This window comes from Pyrus communis, chromosome 7, assembly GCF_963583255.1.
Source record: "Pyrus communis chromosome 7, drPyrComm1.1, whole genome shotgun sequence".
Classification (NCBI taxonomy): Eukaryota; Viridiplantae; Streptophyta; class Magnoliopsida; order Rosales; family Rosaceae; genus Pyrus; species Pyrus communis.
In genome coordinates, this window is record NC_084809.1 from 8485714 (window position 1) to 8506948 (window position 21235).

The 21235-nt window shown below is 37.9% G+C and overlaps 2 protein-coding genes and 1 pseudogene across 2 annotated transcripts; 2 read left to right on the forward strand and 1 right to left on the reverse strand.

Moving 5' to 3' along the window:
• The first annotated feature begins 1500 nt into the window (after nucleotides 1-1500).
• LOC137740497 (wall-associated receptor kinase-like 9) lies at nucleotides 1501-6211 on the forward strand (annotated as a pseudogene).
• Nucleotides 6212-8365: 2154 nt separating this feature from the next.
• LOC137739863 (protein DETOXIFICATION 41-like) lies at nucleotides 8366-11443 on the forward strand. The gene is made up of 7 exons (XM_068479591.1): nucleotides 8366-8763; nucleotides 9117-9661; nucleotides 9875-9961; nucleotides 10084-10379; nucleotides 10471-10589; nucleotides 10679-10765; nucleotides 10871-11443. The coding sequence occupies exons 1-7, from the start codon at nucleotides 8452-8454 to the stop codon at nucleotides 10940-10942; spliced, it is 1518 nt and encodes a 505-aa protein (XP_068335692.1). The 5' UTR covers nucleotides 8366-8451; the 3' UTR covers nucleotides 10943-11443.
• A 4558-nt stretch (nucleotides 11444-16001) lies between these two features.
• On the reverse strand, nucleotides 16002-20690 carry LOC137739844 (pentatricopeptide repeat-containing protein At3g59040). Its single transcript, XM_068479565.1, has 7 exons — nucleotides 20503-20690; nucleotides 19474-19786; nucleotides 19069-19359; nucleotides 18625-18873; nucleotides 17937-18061; nucleotides 17701-17799; nucleotides 16002-16733 (listed from the first exon to the last, which is right to left on the reverse strand). The coding sequence occupies exons 1-7, from the start codon at nucleotides 20559-20561 to the stop codon at nucleotides 16109-16111; spliced, it is 1761 nt and encodes a 586-aa protein (XP_068335666.1). The 5' UTR covers nucleotides 20562-20690; the 3' UTR covers nucleotides 16002-16108.
• Between the last annotated feature and the right edge of the window lie 545 nt (nucleotides 20691-21235).

Sequence of the window (21235 nt, forward strand, 5' to 3'; positions counted from 1 at the left end):
ACTTTAACAGTCAAGCTTCAAAATTGGTCTGCTCCGAAATGTTTGAATCAATCCTAGAAAATAAAGGAAAATTACACAACTTAAAAACTTTTAAAAAATAATAGGAAGATCAAAGTTTGGAAATTAAGGGAAAGAGAAGAAAAGTCTGGTAAAACTTCCTTAACACAAATTATCTTATTGCCTTAGTTGCTTTTGTGGGGTTTGGTTTTTTTGTCCCCCCACCCCACGGTCTTTGTACTACCTTTTTCTTCTTCATTAGTTTAGTAAGCGTAAGAGGCCCCCTTTATTTAAAAAAAAAAGGTTAAATTGGATTAATGGTTTCTGTGGCGAGAAGGTAATCGGAAGATAGCTCCCGTGATAAAAAAATTCGGATTTAAACCCTCGTGGTGAAATCCGTTAGGATTTAAGCCTAAAATTAACATATTCCTCATCTATCTGTTAACCCATTCAACCTTCGTAACCAAAAGAGAAAAAAACTCATTCATCCAAGGGTATGAATTTGTTGCCCCTTTCTCCGTCTACTGCAGCCCCCAACTCTACGCCAAGCTCTACCCCGAAATGGATGCTGATAACTCCTCTGCCGATGTGGTGCGTCTCATCTCTTCCTTCCTTGCTTCCTGATTTACAGTTTGAGATCTTATTCAAAATACATGAATTCGAATTTCAATGAATCTACCCTTTTGTTTGCTTTGTTTACTGTTCAACATAATTCCATGAGGAAATTCAAATCATTGATCACATTGGATATAGGATTTCTGGGCCTTCCAAATTGCTTAGTGATAAGTACTTAATTGGGCACATTGTTCATTATATTTAACCCAGGGATTTGAAATCTTGTGTAAATGGATTGGATTTGAATAGTCAATCGTTTAAGTTGCCATAGACAATCACGCTAGTGACTGTAATCCTCCGATGAACTATTTGTATCGTTATAAGTTGGACATTCTCATTTTGTATCATTGTGCTGAACGAATTCATAGCCTTGGATGAATGAGTTTTTTTCTCTTTTGGTTATGAAGGTTGAATGGGTTAACAAACAGATGAGGAATATGTTAATTTTGAGCTTAAATCCTAACAGAGTTCACCACAAGGGTTTTGTTGATGCACAAAATCAGCAAGGACTTTGGTACAATAGAAAGTGTCAAGTTTGTGACCTTCGCTAGGTTGCTCTGGTCATTAGTGTGGATAAGTATGTAAATGAATAGAGACAGAGAAGCAAATAACACAAGATGTACGTGGTTCACCCAGATTGGCTATGTCCACCGAGTAAAGGAGTTCTCATTAGTTGTGAAGGGTTTACACAAATACATAGGTTCAAGCTCTCTTTTTGTGAGTTCTAGTGAATACTTTAGTTCAAATGACATTCGGGATTATTGTGGGAGAATGATCCCCTTTTATAGAAGAGAGTTTCTAGCTTTGTTCTGACATTGACACGTGTCGTGTTGTGATTGGCCTCTGATATCGACATGTGTCGCGCTGTGATTGGCTTCTGATACCGACATGTGTCGTGTTGTGATTGGCCTCCTGGTTGGAGGAAAAGTCTTGTGGGTCCTTGACGGTATTCTGTTGACCGATGCTTAGTAGTTTCGGGATTGGTGAAGTATGGTATAAACAGGTTTAAATCTGAATTTTTTCACCATGAGGCTATCTTCCGATTACCCTCTCATCACGGAGACCATTAATCCAATTTAGCCTTTAAAAAATAAAAATGTAAGTGGATAATAAATGATACATTGCAGGAAGCATGGCAAAACCGTAACCAAATCTTCGATATTTCTTCTGTGAGGATAATTCTGCACAAAATTCTCATATGGGCCAAAAGAAATATTTTCATATAAAGTCATCCCGATATATGAAATTTTTTTGTTAATATTTTCATATAAATTTATCCCGATATATGAAATTTTTTTGTTATCACTACATGAAACTCGGCCACGGTCCACGTACACTCAGATGAGATGGTAATCCTAACATGTTTGATAATTCAGAGCCTTGAGTGTTTGATATAGAATATATAGGTTATATAATGACTCTGGGGCAAAGTTATAAAAGACGTTAGGTGTTAGTCGTGTGGTGGGCTGAGCCTAGCATCTAGGTGGCTAGGTGGGGCCTATTTATACTTACAAAATACATAATTGCATTGAGATACATGAATTGCAAAACAAAATGACATTTAAATTAAAATATTATAACATATTGAAAAATTAAAGTATTAACCAGTCTCTTATAATTTAATAAACAAACATAAAATTCAAAAATTAAAGTCATCGATTTTCTGTCTAAATGAGAGTCGCGACTTAGGGGTGCCTAGACGGGCTAGGCGGATGCCTAAGGAGGTCTAGACACCCTTTCTTAATTTTCAAATGCCTAGGAATTATTCGAGACAATGGTTAGCCGCCTAGCACCTAAGTGGGGCCTAGGCGGCGCAAGGCAGGAGTTTTTAGAACAGTGCTCTGGGGAAATTCAGAGAACATATGAGTAGTGTAAAATCCCATCCCCGGATTTCACTGTTTAAAATTACGTATTTCGTATTCTTATTCATAGTTTTGACACGTTTGTATTTGTGGCGTACAAATTTTTCAATAAGTAAAATGATGAAAACGCCCTTAATGAACTAAACGGAATTTCCATGGACGTATTTGATTCTTTCATGATTTTCTAGATTTCTTTACATATTTGGATAGTACGTGTCGATACAAACGCGTGAGCACAAACGGATTGTAATTTGAAGTTATAACGAAAGAGTTATTAATGAATGAAATTGAGGGCAAAATGGTCATTTGACCATAAATCTGGAAGGCTTCAGATTTTGTTGGAGCAGTGCGATGGAGCCACGTGTGTGGTTGTGATGGAAATAAGAGAAGAGAAATGATGTGTGGAACTGCCCAATCAAGAACCAGAGAAAGGAGAGAAAGGAGAAGATGGAGGAACACTGAATCCTTAACCCATTTTCGACCAGAAAGACCTACCGGACACCTTACGTGATTTCCGACTCAGATTTTGGTGTTTTCCCAGCGAATTGATCATCGCCACCACCTGCACTTGACTCCACGACCCTTCCTTTACCAATTCCACCCCAAACTCGATGAGATTTTGCCACCTTTCGTGGTACACAGAACCCTTCGCCGGCGATCCACCATTTCTGAAATGTTCTCCATCAACCACCACCACCCTCAGGTGTCTCTTGAGCCCAAAAACAAACCCCAAACAAGTTTGGGGGCGGCAGAGCTTCGAATTCGACGGATCGAGGTTCACCTATTTTTCTGGGTTTCCGACGATTCAAGGGATTTTCTGGGTACTTCCTAGCTGAACTGGACTTCGGCCCAGGTATGAAAAATGTTTCCCTCATTGAGTTGTACATTTCTGCAAAATTTGGTGAATTTTGGAGTTAGTCAAAATTTGTGGTTTCCGTTCACTACAAACCGCCACCCGCAGCGACACATGCGGTGACGCGTGGTCAGTGGGTCGACACTACCTTTTTAAGTTAAATTCAATGTCCTGATTTCATATTTGATATCCGTTTGATGTGGTTCAATACTTTGAACCTATTATTGAATATTACACCACTTGATCATTTTATGATTTGACGATCCGACTGTTGGATTGTCACTCAACTTTAATACGTTATAATACATAATATTTGAGGACGTTAAACACTGACAGATTGGGAATCTGATGTACAGATCTTCCCAAATTGGATTTCTAAGTTTGTAAAATCAAACGTTGACTGCCACTTAATCTTAGTGATTGGTGGAGATCCAACCGATGGATCGTAATGAAATTTTAGTATGTTGTTCTAGAAGAGTAGTGAGACTCTTGGGAAGTTATAAATCAGAAATCTGATAGGCGGATGTTCTGGTTTAGATTTCTAGGGTTGTGGACCCTACTCTCGACCTTGATCGACGGTTGGCTTTTTAGTCAACTAGCCTGAGTTCTTCTAGCGTGTTGCTGATCTTAAAGTGTTGTTGAGATTCCATAGAGCTTATTAGGCTCAGCATGATGACATGTCTTCCTCGAATGACATGCACCCGATTTATGTACTGATGGCATCACATTATCTTATGCTTGTTTATTTTATGTGTTTTAACGTTTGTATTGAACTTGTTGTGGAGTGTGGTTAATTTGTATGTTTGGCCTAATGTGATGAAATGTGAGGGCTAGTAGTGGACCATGAACCCATTGTCATGGGGTTTGTCGCTTCGAGACTTGTTTCACATATTGTATGTTTATTTCATTTCTCATTTTCTTGAGCCATTCTAATTGTGTACCTTGTGCTTTGTTCCATTTCTTTTTTCGTTGAGCTTTGGTATTTTGAGTACTTGTTTCATGTCTTGTTCTTCGAGCGTTACTATATTCCTTGGACTTCCGCTCAGTTCCGTTGAGTGATCTGGAACTGGGTTTCCACTAGGGTTCTGTTGAGTGGTCTGGTTTCCTGCTCTGTCTCGATTTCGTTGAGTGGTCCAGAATCCCACGTGATCCGCAATTCCGTTAAGTGGTTCGGAATCGTATCCAGCTTTGATTTCATTGAGTGGTTCAATCCCAAGCCTGTGAAAGTTTATCTTATATTGCCGACCCCAAGCCCAAATAAAGAAAGAGGTGGACTCTGTCAAGTAGTCAACAACCAAAACTCATTTTTCATGGCGAATTCTTATGATCTAGATGTTATAATATGATCATATGATTTCCAAAAGTTATGGGATTGACTGATGATTCCTCCATTCTATCTTGAACAACTCTGATGAAATTTCTTTCTTTTTTATTTTGGCCGATGTTTTAATTTGAATTTTAATTATATTCATTAGGATACTTCAGCCTTTCACTATCAAGTATGACTACTATACCAGATGATGCAGAAACAACATGAATTAGACAATAAAATAAGAAAATCTTGACAATACTTCTATCTGTAATAATACTTTTACGGCCCTCCTAAAAAGAAGAAATCTACGGTGAAACCAGTGGTTACAGGTATACCTCTGTCCCCTCAGTTGACCTGGAATAACTTTCAGTGGATTCAAAATGAGAAAATTTTGAACATTTCACTAAAATTCTTAAGAGATTAGCTGAAGAATTGGGTACTTTTTTGTAACATGTATTGATTTATGTAGATATTGGTGCAAGCTTGGGGCTATTACTTCTTCTTGCTGCTCTATGGTGGTTATACAAGGCAGTGAAGAAAATAAATAACAGTAATTGCCGAGAGAAGTTCTTCAAACAAAACGGTGGCTTATTGCTCGAAGAACAATTGAGTTCCGGTGAAGTCAATGTTGAGAAAATAAAATTATTTGAACCAAAGGAGCTAGAGAAGGCCACAAATCATATAATGTGAACAGAAAACTTGGCCAGGGAGGCCAAGGTACCGTTTACAAAGGAATGTTGACAGATGGAAAAATTGTTGCAGTAAAAAAGTCCAAGGTGGTTGATGAGGGGAAACTTAGAGGCCTTTCATTAACAAGATTGTCATTCTTTCCAAGCTTAACCACAGGAACTTGGTTAAGTTATTCGGGTGTTGTTTGAGGATAAAGGTTCCTCTACTGGTGTATGAATTTGTTCCAAACGATACCCTTTTCGAGTATATCCACAAAGATAATGAAGAGTTTCGGCTTACGTGGGATATGCACTTAAGAATCGCCACTGAGGTCACTGGAGCCCTTTTCTACCTGCATTCATCAGCTTCCATTCCCATTTATCATCGCTATACTATGTCCACAAACATATTTTTAGATGACAAGTATAAAGCAAAAGTAGCTGATTTTGGAACTTCAACATTTTTCCATTGATCAAACTCATGTGACCACACAAGTACAAGGCACTTTTGGATACTTGGATCCAGAGTACTTCCAATCAAGCTAGTTCATAGAAAACTCCAATGTTTATAGCTTCGGAGTTGTCCTTGTTGAGCTCCTGACTAGTCAAAATCCTATTTCATTCACAAGATCGGAAGAATGGAAAAGTCTAGCCACATACTTCATTCTTAGAATTGAAGAAAATCGTCTGTTTGATATCGGTTGATGTTTAAGTTACGAAGGAGGGAAATAAAGGACAGGTTGAGGCAATTGCTTGCCTTGCAAGAAGATGCTTAGACTTGAATGGAAAGAGACACCCCTCGATGAAAGAAGCTGCAATGGAGCTGGAGGACATTCAAAATGGACAGATTCTGGATTACGTCCGAATTTTCTGTCGTTCAAAAGTTCTTGCTAAAAGTCCATAATCTACTTCGGCCCAAAGTTAAAGGACCACAAATCTGTTTTGATTGAGAAACCTGGTCCACCCCAGCTTTTAGCATTTGTGGAAAGCGAGATGACTTTCACAAATCATTTTTAGCCTCTTACGCATTCATATAAGTTAATTCTGTTTGACTTGGTGAATCTAGTGGTTAAAAATAAAAGGAATATGTGAGTTCTATGGGTGAAAATCAGTTTCCTTGTGAATGCCCACAAGTTTTCTCATCAAGCAAATTCTTTTAATTTTTTTTCTGTATTTGTTTAAACTCTAAAGATGATATGTTTTGTACCTGTTTTTAATTTCTCCTGTATTTGTTTATTTTTCTATGGTTGTTCTGCTTATTTTATACCTGTTTCTATTGAACAATCTTTGATTTATCAGAATGAAAATTTTGAAGCCATTTTATAAATGAGGTTTCTTATACATATTTTCCTAATTTTATATTGGAGGCAGATTTGTGACAACACTTTTTTACACAAAATTTGACACATTGTGTAGGGTCCACTTCATAATGTATTTCAACGATCCGAAGTTTATATTTTAGAACATCATTCATAGATCATCGTTGTAAAAAATTAGATATCCGAAACTATTAAGACATTCATTTGTAGTGAAGAAAATGGACGAATACAGTTTTACAAGGAAACACTAAATTTAATTCAACAGTCATATTGTTTCGGGTCTGGTTGATTTTGAGTGCACATGATATTTGAAAAAAAACCTAAAAGATATGCTTGCATCATTGAAATACATTACGGAATGGGTCCTACAAAAACTTGTGCAAAAAATTATGTAAAAAAAGTAATATCACGTATCTACCATGTGTGTATGTGCGTATATATATAAGCATGATGTTATACAAAAAAATTCAGCATAGATTATAAATGGAAAAGAAGAGAACATAGAGGTCTACCATGTGTGTATGTGCGTATATATATAAGCATGATGTTATACAAAAAAATTCAGCATAGATTATAAATGGAAAAGAAGAGAACATAGAGGTCCTTCCAAAAACTAGTTGGATTTGTAAAACCCATTCAATATAATAATGGTTTGTGAGACCATAATTCAAATATAATTTCTACAAAAATGCCACGGTCAACATGGCATCTAAGGTTTCAAAGTACACAGGAGTTGTGAAGTGAAGGTGTTAAAGTTACGGCCCCCTTTAAACCCCTGATCACAACTACCAATCGCTAAACCCTACCTAATCAGAAAGAAAATGCAGTTTAAAAAAATGGGTGCTGACCTTACCATGTACACGTGCTTACTTAACCCACCTTTGGATAGAAGCATCATCACACCTTTCCCCCAAAAGTATCATTGTCCATCTAGCTCCAACACAAATTCAATGCAGTATTCAAAATAAATGGATTTGACTTTAGTAACCACTTTACAAACTCATATAGTGAATTACCTGTTTCGCAATAGCTGGATTGTTTTAGTAGTTTTGTTTTACTGAAATCCGATTTAAAACTCTTCTCCTTTTTTTTAATGTAGATCAATGTAAATATCTTAATAAAAATAATTAAAAACCTTGGTTCCAAATATAACATTCTTTTTATTAAAAATACCTTGTCTTATCGCCAATATTATATCAATTTACTATTAACTCGATACTATATATCAATATTGTGTTTATATCATTTCAGTATTAGCGATAAAGTGCATATTAGCTTTCGAAAACAAGGCTAATTTAAGTTGGTGGTTTTGTAAACTAAAGCCAATTTCCCACAAAAAAAAACTTACAAAAATTGAAGAAAAAAAATATAAGAAAATTGAAATGTCCAGTAACCTGATGCACTTTTCCTTTGAAAAGAAAAACCTGATGACATTGGGATCATCTGACAAGTCGCATTGAATTCAAGCTTGTATTTAGGCAACACAGCCTTGAAATGTGAATATTTGAATTATTTAATTTCGAAAAATCAAATAGATTTTACTTAGGTTTATGCATGGTTTGGTGAAACTAAATGACAAAAAATAGGTAACTTACTTGCAACTAAACTTCTCTTGCTAAGAAAACACATGTACAAACTGGTAGGCACCAAACAAACATATTGAACGGTAGTTCTACCCTAGTGTCTCCTCTCTCCCTTCCATTTTTCTACAAACTGTAACAGGGCATAAATATACATAATCCCACTACTCCTCCCAGGTAAAACACACACTCTCTCTCTCACAGTGTCATATCAAGTAGTGGTGGCTCAGCCGTCTGAGGTTACCATGGGGTCGCAGGAGGAGTACCAACCGCTACTCATCAGGCTCGATTCACACTCCCAGATACCTAACTTGTCGTCCAGTGCCATTGAAGAGTTTCTGGAGCACAAGCCCGTGGCGGTTCGATGGTGGCCTAAACTGGTGGCTTGGGAGTCGAGGCTCCTCTGGATTTTATCCGGTTCATCTATCGCTGTCTCTATTTTCAACTACATGCTCAGCTTTGTGACTCTCATGTTTTGTGGGCACCTGAGTGCCTTGGAGCTTGCTGGGGCCTCTATAGCTAGCGTTGGAATTCAGGGTCTCGCTTATGGTATCATGGTAAGTCCTCTAGTTTAATGTACTTTATAAATAAGGATATTAGGACACTCCAACATCTAATAATCCTGAAAATGCACTATCCTAACTATTATGTTGCGCAGATAATATTTCTTTGATTAACTTATATGGCACAATTTCATCATGTTTTTTCATACGCTTCGGTATAGTATTTGTGTTTTCCCTTCGCGCATGAAAAACACACAAAGTATTCGATTAGGAGTGATGACAGAAACTAAACCGAGAGTGCCCAACTCTCGTTACATTACTCGTGTGGCCGAATTTCATCTCCATGTTCTTCTTGTGTGGTTGGATTAACACTTTTTGTGTTCTTAATTCTTGGTTTGGAATCAAAGTTGGGAATGGCAAGTGCTGTCCAAACAGTGTGTGGGCAAGCATATGGAGCCAAACAACTGCCAGCAATGGGAATCATATGCCAAAGGGCAATCATCCTGCATTTGGGAGCAGCAGTTCTACTCACATTTGTGTACTGGTGGTCAGGACCAATCCTTATAGCCATCGGCCAAACAGACGACATAGCAGAGCAAGGCCAAGTATTTGCCAGAGGAATAATCCCACAGCTCTATGCATTTGCCATAAACTGCCCCCAGCAGAGGTTTCTCCAAGCCCAGAACATTGTAAACCCTCTAGCTTACATGTCGCTCGGGGTCTTCCTCCTCCACATTCTGCTCACTTGGGTGGTGGTTTATGTGGTGGACTATGGGCTGACGGGGGCGGCTCTGACACTCAGCTTCTCTTGGTGGCTTCTTGTCATCACATATGGAATTTACATTCTTGTCAGCCCCATGTGTAAGGAGACTTGGACTGGCTTCTCATGGAAGGCTTTTAGGGGCATTTGGCCTTACTTTAAGTTGACACTTGCCTCCGCTATCATGCTTTGGTAAGTACCAGATTTTGAGAAATATGCCAAAATAGAACCGGTTACACATTTAAAATAAAGAATAAACATGCATTGTCTGGTGTTCTGATTTTAAGATTGATTAAAAAAACTAAAACCGGTTATATTTTTACGCATTACGTTTTTTTCCTTTTTCACTTTACCATTCACTTAAAATATTTTTTGCTTGCAATTAACTGTTGGGTTTTATGATAGTTTGGAGATATGGTACAACCAAGGACTAGTGCTGATATCAGGGCTTCTCTCCAATCCTACAATCTCTCTAGACTCCATTTCTATTTGGTACACCTTTTGTTAAAGCAATCCATTTTTTAACCTTTTTACTTTTACCGTTCAACTTGATAATTTTTGTTAACTGCTGTTTGACATCTAACTTTTCATTTTCTGATGTGATACAATTCCAGCATGAACTACTTGAACTGGGACATGCAATTTATGTTAGGCCTATCCGCGGCAGCCAGTGTTCGTGTTAGTAATGAGCTCGGTGCCGGTCACCCAAAGGTGGCCAAGTTTTCAGTGTTTGTAGTGAACGGGACGAGCATATTGATTAGTATAGTCTTCAGTGCGATTATATTGATATTCCGAGTTGGGTTGAGCAAGCTTTTTACAAGCGACGCTGAAGTTATCACGGCAGTATCTGATTTAACCCCATTGCTCGCCATCTCTGTTTTCTTGAATGGCATTCAACCTATACTCTCAGGTATTGATAAATGATGGAAGCCGTAGAGAAACAAACTAGGTTTGCTGGCACTATCAGCATCAATTCTAATTCATGTTGTGTGGAATTTTAGGTGTGGCAATTGGAAGCGGATGGCAAGCTGTTGTGGCGTATGTTAACCTGACTTGTTACTATATTATCGGTCTTCCGATTGGATGTGTTCTAGGCTTCAAAACTAGCATGGGAGTTGCAGTAAGTAGAATCTCACCTCACTTTTGCTAGTGAAGTGATTGCTTTGCTTTGTGAGTGATGGAAAATGATGAACTTTTGGTATTTTTCAGGGTATTTGGTGGGGAATGATCATTGGAGTTTTTCTACAAACAGTAACTCTAATTGTTCTCACTGCAAGAACAAACTGGGATTCTGAGGTAATTTAAGTTTCAAAATTTGTGGAAGATATAATTATCATTGAATATATAGAGACAGGAACTGCATTTGACCAAAAGTTCTCACCAATGATCATGCTTTTGTAGGTTGTAAAAGCAGCTGAACGATTGAAGAAATCTGCAAGTGCAGAAAGATTAGACTTGGTGACCGATATATAAGGCTGCCGTGAAGGTTTCTGAACTTCATTTCACATGCGATTCCTGTTCAAAATCCTTTGATTCGACAGTGCATTATGGTCAACAAGAACTAGCATAGATGTTTGTTACGTTTCTTTCTTACCCTGCACACAACTAAGCAGATTGTTTGCAATTTTGATGATTTAAGGGAAAGGAAAATGTCCTACTTGTTTGGGGCAGTAAAAATTTCTACCAGGCATAATTTCAGTAGAAGCTGCACTACTAGAATCACATTGTGCTTGTAGTTAAACTGCTACAACATCAAACGGTTCCATTCTGTTCTCCATCCGTCTCACCTCGAATGGTAAAACGAAGGGTAGCCGGAATACTGAGCCAATATAGTTCCCAAGCGGCAAAACGTACTGGCTTAAGCTGGTGATTATCGTCAAGATTGTTTGATTTGGTTTGATACCAGATGCCTGCATTTCCTTATATTTCTCCATCATCTTCTCGATGTTGTTTGTCTTAGCCTTTGATCCATGTCAGATGCATTTACATATGCGGATAGCATAGTCACATAGTCGCATAGGAGCAACGATCAGGGTTAAACCTGAAGCAAAAACAAACAAAAACAGGGCTATTTCTACCCTCTTACAAAAGCATGTCTTTAATTATCTGTCGAAGAAGCACACTGCTTTTGCCTTGCGATACTTGACATTACGACAGACAACCACCTAATGAATTATGATTCTATCATGTTGGAAAATTTCAATAACAAAAGAGGAATACAAAAAAATCCGATCAGTCGGGGATATCGAGCGACCGGTACGATGAAGCGAAAACCCGGTGATTAGAGCTTCTAACGTGGGCAACCAGTCGATCGGCTGGGCCAAAAGCACGAGTAGCACTCTTTGCCTTGGTCATACCGGTCCCTCGACTTGGTACGGAGAATTCAAATTGTCACGCCCCGATCTCAACATACATCCCGAATTGACATGTGACATCATCAAATACTCGTATCTCAAACATACCTTGCCTTCGGGATATGGCAAATCACAACTTGGGAATCGAATCGCAAAGTAATTTTTCATATACTTTATGACTACATCTAACCTCCTCGTTAGACTATCTACGTACCCTCAATAAGGATCAAGCCATTCCTAGTTCATCATTCACAAAATCAGACGTTTATCCCACTGAGTTCAAGTAGAAAAGCATAGCATTACTCAATCATTTATTATAACTTGACAAGATGAAATTCCTAGACTCAAGCTACATAACAAACCCCCATGAAAATCATGATTTCTCTTCCATCCAACATATAAATCATTATGTCTCATCATGATATCATAATTCACAACATACATCATATTTAAGAGTCGACGAAGCACAAAACCATTCTCTTGCCACATTAATTAATTAATCTTATCAAAATAATAACAATCATTCCCATATCTTCTGAATTCATACCTTATGAAATCATAATCGAATCGTAGAAAATCCCGAAGGAGTCACCCAGACGTCCAACAGCTTTTCTAACCCAATTCACAAGATTCTCGAAACCATTGTCACAAATATATAAAAACTAAGGCTAAAGTGACACAGTTAAGCCAAGTCTGCTAAAGTAACCAAACAGGAAGTGGCCCCCCATCGCGGATTAACCAAGCAAAACCACCCATGCAGTAACCAAGTAGGCAATGACCCTCTATCGCAGATTAAACAAGCAGAGTCACTCCTACACATCTGTTAGGTAATAATTACCTATCGTGGATTAACCAAGCATGATCACCCCTAAGTATGTATGGCCATAAGGATTGCCTATTGCGGATTAACCAAGCATGATCCATAGAAAATATGGTCCCTTATTGCGGATTAACCAAGTAGGATCATGGTCCCCTATCACGAATTAACCAAGCAGGACCAAGATAACCAAGTAGGTAGCGACCACCCATCGCGGATTAACCAAGCAGAGTCACACCTACAGAACTATTAGACAATGATCACCTATCGCGGATTAACCAAGCATGATCACCCCTAAGTGTGTGTATATGGCCATATCAAAGATATAAGGATCGCATATCGTGGATTAACCAAGCACGATCCATAAATAGTATGGTCCCCTATTGCGGATTAACCAAGCAGGACCATCCATGTACCACTGCTACACGGTGCAGGAAATTCAACACACAACCTACCCACAACTCAACCTTTATGGGTTACAATGTAGTCACTACACCGTCAACTTATCATGGCCACCAACTAATACGTCACACAAGCATATAAATTCTACATAATACTTCTAATAGGATTCTAAGATCACATAGTCATAGCATTTATCATACCTATCATTCACATTGCTAAAAAGGGATAATTAAACACACATATATTACAATCATCAATACACAAGCCAAATCATATTTAATAAACGTAGGTCTATGGCTAAATATATTAAAAAATCACATTTCAAAGGAAATTACATTTATAAAACCAAGTCATATTCACAAATGATATTAATATAAGAAATTAAGGTAATAACCATATCACATATATTCAAATCACTCTCTAACCAATGTGGGTCCACTAGACTTCATTTAGTCTCCCGTGGTACCAATTTTAGTATCTAGAACATTTCGAGACATGTTGACCAAAAGTCAATTCTCGGTTAACTGTACGGTATACATCTCCACGTAACTTGATCTGAAAGATCCGCCCATCAAATTTTGGATCTGTAACTTCCTAGGGTCCTCATTATTCTCATAGAACATCATACTAAAATCTCATCATGATCCGACGGTCGAATCTCCGCCAATCACAAATTCATGTGGCGGTCGACGTTTTATTTTATGAACTTACAAATCCAATTTGAGGAGATCCGTAAGTCAGATTCCTGATCCGTAAGTTTCTAATGTCCTCAAATATTACGTGCTATAATGTACTAAATTTTGGTGACTATCCAACGGTCAGATCGTCGATTCATTTAATGTCCAAGTAGCGGTCTCTATCAAAATTATAGTCATACGATGGGATTTCGTCAATCGAACGTCACATATGGAATCAGGGTATCCAAATTAGTCTAGGAAGGGCAGGTGGGGTTCCGGCCCACGCGCCGCCGCACGTGGCAGCTGGCTACCCCATCTCGTCGAAAAATTCAACTATTTCCAAAAATTACCAAATTTTATAGGCAAGTAGATCTCAGTGAGGGGAGAAATTTTCATACCTTGGCTGAAGTCCAATTCGGCTAGGAACCACCTGAAATCAGCCTTGATCCGCCGGAACCCTATAATTGGGTATTCCTTAAATGACGGATTCCGCCACCGTGCACCCGTGAACCCGCCGGAGCTATCTCACAAATTAGAGGTTAATTCATGTTAATTTTTGAATAAATATGGAAGAGAATATGATGTTGAGTCGGTTCCAGGTAGTGGATGGCTGCGATTTGCCGGAAAAATGGCCTGAAAAGGTGTCGGAAATCATGAAGAAATCGGGTCCGGGTTGCAGGTCAAAGGGAATCCGGGTTTTCCCCTCCTTCTTGCTTCTCTCATTTCCCTCCTTCCTCCCTCTCTCTAATTGGGCCATCCACTCCTTCTCTCCTTTCCCGATTGGAGGCAGATTGTATGCCCTCCTGTTATGGTGTCTTCCCTATACCCTACTATTTGTGCAGTCACGGTTAAGCCACGTCAACATTTTATATTCCTATTGTTTTTTGTCTTATTATCTCTATAAAAAAAAATCAATATAAAATGTTGACGTGGTTTAACCGTGACCGCACAAAATAGAAAGGCATGAGTAGGGCACCATATTAGAAGGGCAGACAATCTGCCTCCCTCCCGATTCACTGCACCCTCCCCCTTTTCTCTCCCATTCTCTCTTCCTCCTCCGTTCCTCTTCCTCTCTCCTTCTTTTCTTTTCTTTTTTCTTCTCTAGCTGCCATTTGGCAGCTCTAATTTCTTTTTTTTCTTTTTTTTTAACAACCACTCACATGGTTTCATTTGTCAACAATATGTGGTCGAGGTGCTTTCCAAAAAAAAAAAATATGTCGTAAATATAAACGCGTTGAAATTAATAATACGAAAATCTTAATTTTAAATAGTGAAATCCAAGGACGGGATTTCACACAAATTCTCACATTTTTTAATGTATGGTGGGAATGGGGATCCTCTCTGGATCGTCATTGTGAGGATCCCGGAGATCCTTCAATCATATCCGTTTATCGTATATCATGCGGTTAAAAATTATTGTAAATTTTTTTATTTAAAATTGAATATAAACAGTACTTGGACAAAAACTAACCGCACGATGTACGATAAACGAACACGATTAAAGGATTATCGGGATCCTCACAAAGAGGATCCGGAGATGATCCTCATTCCTTTTTTAGTAATAATGAAGAATTAGTTAAATTTGGAACGTGCCTCATTAACCTAATGAGGAGTCTGGTGAAAATTGTTGTCCATACGTCCTTATTTTATGGGCATGTGATGCCACGTGACATAAATTTGTGCTTCGTAATTTCGGCACTGGTATGGCTATCTGACCGGTCACAATCAATTTCAATTTATAATGGAACACTGCCTCCGAATGTCGATACTTGACTATATTTGACTTAGGTTTATGGATGGTTTAGTGTAATTATTAAAGAAAATTCAGGTTGCTGCAGCTAAACTTCTCTTGCTAATGTCACGCGTTTATACACTGGTGGTCACCCAACATTTTTGAATGGTAGTTATACCTTATAGTTTTCCTCTTTCAAGACCATCAAATGGTGGTGGCTCAGCCGGCTGAGCCACCAAGGTCGACGAGAATTAGACATTTTGAGTAGAAGCTAACCAGATTGTTACAAAGTTTGATGGCTTAAAGGAAAGAAAAGAGTCCTACTTCTTTCACAGAATGGAGTAGTAAAAATTTGCACCAGACATTTCGAGTAGAAGCTGCAATACTTGAATCACAAAATTGTGCTTGTGGTTGTACACATTAATTAGGCTGCTACAAGATCGAACGGTTCCATTTTGTTCTCCATCCATCTCAAAGAGCAACAAGATCAAGGGTGGCCGGAAAACAGAGCCAGTATAGTTCACAGGCAGCAAAATGTACTCATTTAAGCTGGTCTGAAATGATATCGCTCCCACGTAGTATTTCTTAACTTATATTCTCCACTTAATCACCAAGCCTGAGTAACGTGACTATATCACAAATTAGAATATCCCAACTTTACAAATCTGCAACTGCAAGTAAGCCCTCAAGGTTTTTCTCGTTAACACCGTTGAGATAAACCAGTTCATGTTTTTGCTCCGCATTTGATGAAGTGACCAGTGAAGGACCATCTAGTTCATCATCATACTTTTCATCCTCATCCTCATCCTCACTATCATTCTCATCGGTAGGCACCAGATACTTACTAGATCCTTGTTCATTGCTACTCTGATCCAAATTTCCTACAAGCTGGTTAGCCACCTTCTGTTCCTCTGCTGTTTTCGCCAAAGACAAAAGGATATTCTTTGCTTTCTGATCAGGCGGAAGCCTACAGGATTCCATTTCCTGGTACCAAACAACAGCACTGCCAAAATCTCTGTTTTTTCCATATGCATCCATGATTGTTGTCAAGATTGTTTGATTTGGTTTGATACCAGATGCCTGCATTTCCTCATATTTCTCCATCATCTTCTCGATATTACTTGTCTTAGCATACCCTTTGATTAATGTCCCATAAGTGACGACATTGGGTTTAAATGCATCTTGTTTTATTCTTATGAAGAATTTCTCGGCACCCTCCATGTCAGATGCATTTACATATGCTGACAGCATAGTTGTATAAGAGCACAGATCAGGATTAAACCTGAAGCAAAAACAGACAAAAAAAAAAGAGGGATCACTATCCAGATCATAGAGTGTAAACTTTTAGGGATAGGGCTATTTCTGCCCTCCTACAAAAGCATGCCTTTGATTATCTGTCGATAGACCACACTGTTTTTGACATACGATACTTGACATTATGACTGAAAACAGCCTAATAAATTTGTGGTTCTAACAAACAGATAGTAGAACCATAAAGTGCATTCAATTACACAGGTATTTCACTCCGGCAAATATGTGTGAAGATAATAGGTGAAGGGAGAGAAGTAAGGAATGGACTGATGGATGCCAATTGAATCCAGTAGTAAGGAACAGACTGATGGATGCCAATTGAATCCAATTAATGTTGACTGGTTTGTAGAATTCACAATCTGATCTAATAATGATCAGTTTGTGGAAATGCGAGTAAGTTGATATACATGCTCAGATACATAAATAGAACAAATTCAGCATAAAACAAAATTTTAAGCAAACGGGATGGACACAGGCAACGCATGTCATATATACATGAAAAATCCTGCTTGCAAATGAAACTTATTTAAATATCTTATCAAGTATGAAATACTGACATCATCCAACGTGTAAACTTCAGTTAACTATAACTTCCAAGTCCCAGACTTCTAGGTCCTAGAATCTAGGATATTTGAACCCAACAACTAACCGGTCTAACCTAATATGTCAACGTAACCACTTATTTGTAAATTCATTCTGATAGAGCTAGACAAGAAAGAGACACTAGGTAAATATTTTATAGTTGAAACCTTTTCTTATCCAGTTTTCGTTATTAGGTACTATCCCACAAAGAGTGCACATAGTGCTAGGTATTCATTTATAGCAACTAATCAGCACAACAACAATCCTTTGCAAACCAAAACAAGAATATAAGGTTTAGCAAGTGCAACTCATCGTCGACTATAGCATAATCAACATGAAGGTACTGAGAAATATACCTGTCCCTTCTCATGCTTTTAAAAACTGTTCGAGCTTGGTCCACCATTCCTGATACTGCAAATGCGTCAAGCAAAATGTTATAAGCTTTGCGGGTTGGTCTGCAAAAGAGAGAGAATGGTGGCGATTATAGGTTTCATCAATGGTGACGAATCAATGTCAAGAGTTGAAAATCCATTTTTAAGTTTCAAACACTTCAGCTCCCTGTATGACAAGAAAAGTAGCATTAACCCTGTACCTGACACCAGCATCAAGCATCTCCTCAAAAACAGCTAAGGCTTCTTCCTCTCTTCTAGCTTTCCCATAAGCACTAATGAGTAAGGCATAACTCACTACGTCAGGTCGGAGACCAGCTCTTTGCATCTGCCATTAGAAGTTTCCTTTAATTTCTGATGCATTTTATTACTAACAATAAAGCTATTACTTGAGCAGCATGATAAGATATTAAGGTCACGGAACTTCAAGTGGGTAGTTTGTACCAATTTCAGCAAAACGAAGTAACACGATAAGCATGAGAAAGGGGAAAATACAGGACTTTTAAGTCTACTTTGATCAATAAATTTTGTCAAATCTCTTTCAGAATTATACAGAACATTGATAAGTAACTTTTATGTGTGATTGGGCATGTAAAATCATAGTTAAATCTGGGTGATAAAAAACGCATCGGTTTTCATTAAGGTAACTATTTTTTTAAATTAAACAGGACATCATTGCTGCAAGACCGGACATTCTTCTATTTCGATCATAGATCAACTAATGATGCTTAAAAAAACAGACTAAGGAAACTATTTTTCTTTCTTCAAAACAAACCAGGAAAATATTGCTGTAACCGTATTTTATAATTCTAAAGCATACTCTAATAGGAAGGTTTAGCATGCTCTACCAAGCTGTACGACTAAGTATTAAGATATTTTCCCAAAATTTACCTGGTTATACATCTTGGAGACTTCCTTGTAATTATTTTCAAATGACATCAAGCTATTATAAGTAACCGTCGATTGTGGAACCCCTCTCTCAGACATCATTGCGAACATCTTCCGAGCTTTATCATAGCTCCCAGCCTTCTTATACATATAAATCATCATGTGGAACATCTTTTGGTCTGGATTTAAAGGTGATTTTTCCTCGTTTAGAAGAGTCTCAAATATTTCTTCAGCTTCCTTGAACTTACATCCCTGTATTTCAAGGTACCATGTGAGGCAGGTAGAAAGACTCCAATGAAAGCATGCAGCTCAAATGGCAGATATGTCATAAATATTGAAGATGCCAGCATCATCAATATGTTGTCAGCACTAAGCTGAAAATTTAGAATTAAGATTTAATCGATGTTTTTAGGGACACTGACAAGTTTGGCTAAAGAAGGTTATTACCTCAACAAATATCTTTAGTATTATTTGATATGTCACAGCAGATGGTTCAGGGCCAGAAGACTGCATCCTTCTAAATATTGCTTCAGCATTGTTATATCGGCCTCCTATTCCATATGCTTCCATAAGAGCAGTATGAGATATTACACTTGGTGGATGGCCTTTCTCATTCATCAAACTTAAAAGCTTCTCAGCCCTCGTGTAGTGCCCTTGCTTTCCATAAGCTGTTATAAGCATCAGGAAATCCATTTTGCTGAAGTCCCACCAGTTCTGAGTTTGGAGCCATTCGAGAATCTAGAAGACAAAGAACATAAACAAGTGATTTAATCACCAAATAAAATCAAGTACTTAAAGAAATGCGCTCAGAAACCGAATATTTGCACAACAAAAAAAAGCATCTTTACATACCTGGCTGACTAGGTTCCATTTTTTCAGTTGCTTAAATCTAACCAAAGTTCCAAGGACAACATCCTTGGGAATAGTCTTGTCCTTGAGCTTTTCACTTTTGAGCACAGAAACTGCAGAACCTGTCTCCTCAATTTCATTCATAAGTCTCCTCCAGTTCTTCTGCTCGGCTTCATCAGCAGCATCTTTGAAAACTTCTACCTTCTTCCTTTTCTGCAAGAACTTTCTTGGTGCCAGCATGCCCATACAAACTATCCCCACTCTTCCACGCACCTTGACATTGGAACCTATAGAACTTGTGCATTCTTTCAATTTACTGAAGACAAAAACTCACAGAGTTATTACTGATATCACAATGAACACATAAATCATCGAAGAGCTCTCGAATTAGTAAGTTCTATCAAAAACATGATCGTCCCAGGTTAATGGCAATAGGAATGTACAAAGTCGACAGCATCCACTTGAACAAGCCAAAGGTCACACCACAAAGAATAAACTACTTAACACTGCAATTAGAAAGATATAAAATAATGTAAATGTACTCCTATATGTATAGTATATGCTTGCACGTCTTCGACTTTGAGTATAATGGCAACCCAATTTCACTCAATGAGTTATATGACTCCCTACTTTGATTCCAAAGACATAAAGAACCAGCAAATTCACCTTCAACCCCAAGAAATGCAGCAATTATGCAAGACAGGAAAAGTATAACAGCCAAAAAAAAAAAAAAAAAAAACTTTATACCAATCTTTCAGAATTTTGAATCAAAATTGAAACTTTAGTTAACCACAGTTCCCTGTTTGCCTGCCTTCATAATTTCATAGCTGAAGCATGCAACTTTCTAAGTAAAAATAACCCCAGAACCCCAAATTCTCCATGCTATCCCCCTAATTACACAAGAAACCAAACAGGACACTAAAAATTCGAACTTTACAACCCGAAAAGAAACCCAAAAGCTCAAATGTCAGATGGGTTTCTGAGGGTTTTGCAGGGGTTTAACAAAAGGAGATGAAGGAAAAACAAACAAACCTCCAATTATCCAACGGAGCTGATGAAATAAAGGGCCTTAAGAAAAGGGTTTGAGGCATTTCTCCTCTGGATGTCTCTCAGAAGTGACTGAACCAAAGCTGAGTGTCAATGGAGTTGAAGGGGATTTCTGAAGAAGGTGTGGGAGCAGAAGACTCTCATATTTTTTTGACAAAAATCTTATCTTTTTAGAGCGGGACTGACTGGTAATACTGAGAAAACCTGAAAGTTATGGACATACACTCACAAACAATTTTAGGCCTCGGACCTCAAGGCTCAAGGCCTGTTGGGCTTTGGGTTCTCCTTTTGTTCTACACCATGATTCTCTCCGGACCGTCATTTTTTATAATTGGACGGTCAAGATTTAACTAAAAATTACTATTTTTTGAACCTATAAGCGAAAAATTATTGTTTGACTTGTATGAATAACGAGTTGAATGTCGTTTATAAGTGTTTGGCCCCAAGCACATTCTTTAAAGAGTAATTTGTAGATTTTCCTCCTAACTTATACCCCACTACCCATATCCCCCTTGCCTTTTATTTTGGTCAATATATTCTTGAGTTATTATAAATAGTCAATATCCTTCACTAGTACATCTCATCTAACGTTTAGTTAAAAGTTTATCTCATGTTGATCATTAATGTTATTTAAATTACACAAAAGAAATCAATAGTGCGATACAAGTTTACAGAGAAATCGAATAAATAATCTTTATTAAAATCACATCAAGAATTT

Excerpts from the sequence above, each read along its gene's own strand:
- LOC137739863 (XM_068479591.1), top strand. The coding sequence starts at position 8,452 with ATGGGGTCGCAGGAGGAGTACCAACCGCTACTCATCAGGCTCGATTCA. Across the intron at positions 8,764-9,116 it reads GTCTCGCTTATGGTATCATG|TTGGGAATGGCAAGTGCTGT; the intron begins GTAAGTCCTCTA and ends TTGGAATCAAAG. Across the intron at positions 9,962-10,083 it reads CTAGACTCCATTTCTATTTG|CATGAACTACTTGAACTGGG; the intron begins GTACACCTTTTG and ends ATACAATTCCAG.
- LOC137739844 (XM_068479565.1), bottom strand. The coding sequence starts at position 20,561 with ATGCCTCAAACCCTTTTCTTAAGGCCCTTTATTTCATCAGCTCCGTTG. Across the intron at positions 19,787-20,502 it reads GCTCCGTTGGATAATTGGAG|TAAATTGAAAGAATGCACAA; the intron begins GTTTGTTTGTTT and ends TTTTGTCTTCAG. Across the intron at positions 19,360-19,473 it reads AATGGAACCTAGTCAGCCAG|ATTCTCGAATGGCTCCAAAC; the intron begins GTATGTAAAGAT and ends TTTGTCTTCTAG.